We start from the raw sequence: 3038 nt of genomic DNA, 5'->3' as shown, positions 1-3038 counted from the left end.
TCATAAGAAGTGGTCGGTCCCCATGCCACATGAGGTCAACTACATGTTCGACCTAAAATCCAATCCCAACCAAGAAAACACGGGGTTCATCCATTTCTGCCACCAGGAAACGACACACACTTTCTTGAGTGATACTACTTTCATATCCAACGTGGGGAAGTACCATCTGGAGTACTTTCTGACTACCGATATGGTCGCGAACAACCTGGCCTTCACACAAGGAGGTAATATCTTTGCACCCTTGGTCGTTTATTATTTTCCTTTGATTCTTTCTACATTTCCCTTAGAGATTTAGTGTATTTCAGGCCCATGGCTGTGACCAGCCCCTACTTCAGACATGGAAGTCCGATCAGCCCTCTTGCCCAGCATGACTGACATAGAGAAAAGTGTCAAACAGCTGGTCACCGAGGCCAATCTGAGGCTATTTTGCCTTCTGGCACCTCACCAGGATGTGAGGGAATCTACCGCGGTGAGTGCCATCGGCACTGAAGTCCCCAAGCAACAACAAGATGTGTCACAACCTCCACCGAGGAGGGCAATAGGGGTGACCATCAATGAACCAACCGACGGACCGCGACCTGCTGCTGCACCGACCCCTCCAGGGAAGGGCGAGAAGAAGGCCTCAGAGCCTATTCTTGAGTCGTCGGATGAAAGTGGTACTGATTTTTCGCTTTTAGATAGTCTACCTATTCACTGTCACCTTTTTGATGGGGATGACAACTTTAAATACCCACTTGCTTTAAATTCAAACTTCTTCAGGCCAGAGAGTGAGTGTAGCACTAGTAAAGTAAATAGTGTAGCGACCAGTAATTATAGCTCGGGTATTATACTTTTAATTTCTCTACCCTTGTTTCCTAAACTTAGCAAGTTCCTTTTATTATATTGCCTGACTGTTCGTTTGTTTCTTCTTTGCAGACATGCCTGCCGAGCATGCTTTTGACTTATATGCCAAATCAGTGAGCAAGAGAAAGTCCCATAAGCGCCAGTCTGGGGAGGGCTGCAGCAATCCCCCCGCGAAGAAATCTCGAACAGATGACCCTCCCGCGTCTACTCCCACAAAGGAGACAACTCCTCCACCAGCTCTTGCTAGAGAGGCAACTCCTCCACCTCCAGTAAACCCTGATCCCCCATCTTCGGTCAGACAGACTCCTCCTTCATCTCCAGCCGACCTTAAACCTCCAATGTCCATCATCCAGCAATCGGCTGGACGCCGAGAAGAAGCCTCAGGAGATGACCTTACGTGCGTGGTGCTCGATTCAGCCAAAGATAAGCTATCCATAATAACAAAGCACTGTCACAGCCGAGAGGCGATTCAGGAGACTGGCTCTATGGCGGTTGACCAAGTGTTCCACCGCGCACTGAACGAAGTGCTTGCTGTAAGTTGCTTTCTTTATTGTACTTTCTGAATTTTCTTGCCAATTCGCTCCTACTAACAACTTTATCTCTTTCTGATCGCAGGGGGTTCTTACCATGACTTCTGGCTGGCGATGCTCGAGGACGCTGACTGCTTAATTTTAAAAGAGACTTAGCGATCAGCTTAGTGCTGCTAAGGCTCGATATACCAAGCAACTCAAGGTGACTAAAGTTACTCATGCCGAGCAGCTGAAGGTAATTGAGGTGAAGCATTCTGGAGCTCTTAAGGAAGTCGAGGAGAAGCATACCAAGGCCCTTAAGGAAGCTGAGGCAAAGCACCTCGAGGTGCTGCAAGTGACTGAGGCCAAAATTGCTTCTCTTGAAGAAGAGCTGAAAAAGAAGGAGGCGAGTATTTCCAAGGTCACAACATCTAAGGAGCAGTACAAGGAGACTTCACTCATAAATTACCGGGAAGCCCACAAGCTTCAGGCTGAGCTGGAGATAAGCCGCAAAGAATTCATTGCACTGGAGGAAGAGAATGCCCGCAATCTTGAAGACTACGAAGGGGCGGCGTTCGAGTGTTTTTACTTATTCTAGAAAAACAACCCCAATGCTAATTTCTCCTATCTTCCGGGCCATATCAAGGAGGCGGAGCTAGCTGAGGCAAAGCACCTCGAGGTGCTGCAAGTGACTGAGGCCAAAATTGCTTCTCTTGAAGAAGAGCTGAAAAAGAAGGAGGCGAGTATTTCCAAGGTCACAACATCTAAGGAGCAGTACAAGGAGACTTCACTCATAAATTACTGGGAAGCCCACAAGCTTCAGGCTGAGCTGGAGATAAGCCGCAAAGAATTCATTGCACTGGAGGAAGAGAATGCCCGCAATCTTGAAGACTACGAAGGGGCGGCGTTCGAGTGTTTTTACTTATTCTAGAAAAACAACCCCAATGCTAATTTCTCCTATCTTCTGGGCCATATCAAGGAGGCGGAGCTAGCTAGGTGTGTTGCTCATCTGGAAGAAGAAACAATTCCAAGGTCTCCAGAGATTTCTTTAGCGACCGGTATCGAGGGCGCCCGAGAAGAGGCTGAAGATGTAGTCAATCAGCAGTAGCAGAAATCGCCACAAAACCCCCCGGCTACTTCATAATTTTATCTTTTTATTTTTGAATTACATGACCTATGGGTCATGATGTAAAAATAATTTTATGTTTTAATTTTTATTGATGCACGGGCAGCTTTTCTCTTTTTATTAAACAATTACATCTGAGAAGTCACTGCTCGCGGTGTAAAAGAATTCATTTTGATATTATAATATATGCATTTTATTATAACATCTATTCGCATGACCGAACTTAGCATAGTACTTTGGTTTGATTTAACAAAATACAAAATTTTGAAAAATACTCTAAGTACCCTAGCATGCTTTCACTTATTTTGCTCATGTGTTTACATACCTTTCGATATGCTTTGCTTACTAGATGCCTTATATGCTCCCCAAGTGATTGGGGAGCTTTAGGTCCTTAGTCACTTGCCTTGACCAAAACCTGTTCGAACATTACTGCTCGGAGCAAAGGAATTAAAACAATAATACAGCAAAACAACACATGTAATGAGCAAATACTTGTAATAAATACAATAATTGGTAAGAATGACTGGCTGCGCACAGTCCCTTATATTTCTCGTTATAAA

General features: G+C 45.1%; 1 protein-coding gene across 1 annotated transcript; it reads left to right on the top strand.

Annotated features, from left to right (window-relative positions):
- Nucleotides 1-337: 337 nt before the first annotated feature.
- LOC133815043 (uncharacterized) lies at nucleotides 338-1950 on the top strand. Its single transcript, XM_062247931.1, has 3 exons — nucleotides 338-656; nucleotides 916-1376; nucleotides 1537-1950. Exons 1-3 carry the CDS (start codon nucleotides 338-340, stop codon nucleotides 1948-1950), a joined length of 1194 nt encoding a protein of 397 aa, XP_062103915.1.
- Nucleotides 1951-3038: the final 1088 nt, after the last annotated feature.

The sequence above is a fragment of the Humulus lupulus genome, chromosome 2 (assembly GCF_963169125.1).
Source record: "Humulus lupulus chromosome 2, drHumLupu1.1, whole genome shotgun sequence".
In the NCBI taxonomy this organism is placed as follows: Eukaryota; Viridiplantae; Streptophyta; class Magnoliopsida; order Rosales; family Cannabaceae; genus Humulus; species Humulus lupulus.
The sequence above is the reverse complement of the archived record's forward strand: the minus strand, read 5'-3'. Positions and strand labels throughout refer to the sequence as shown.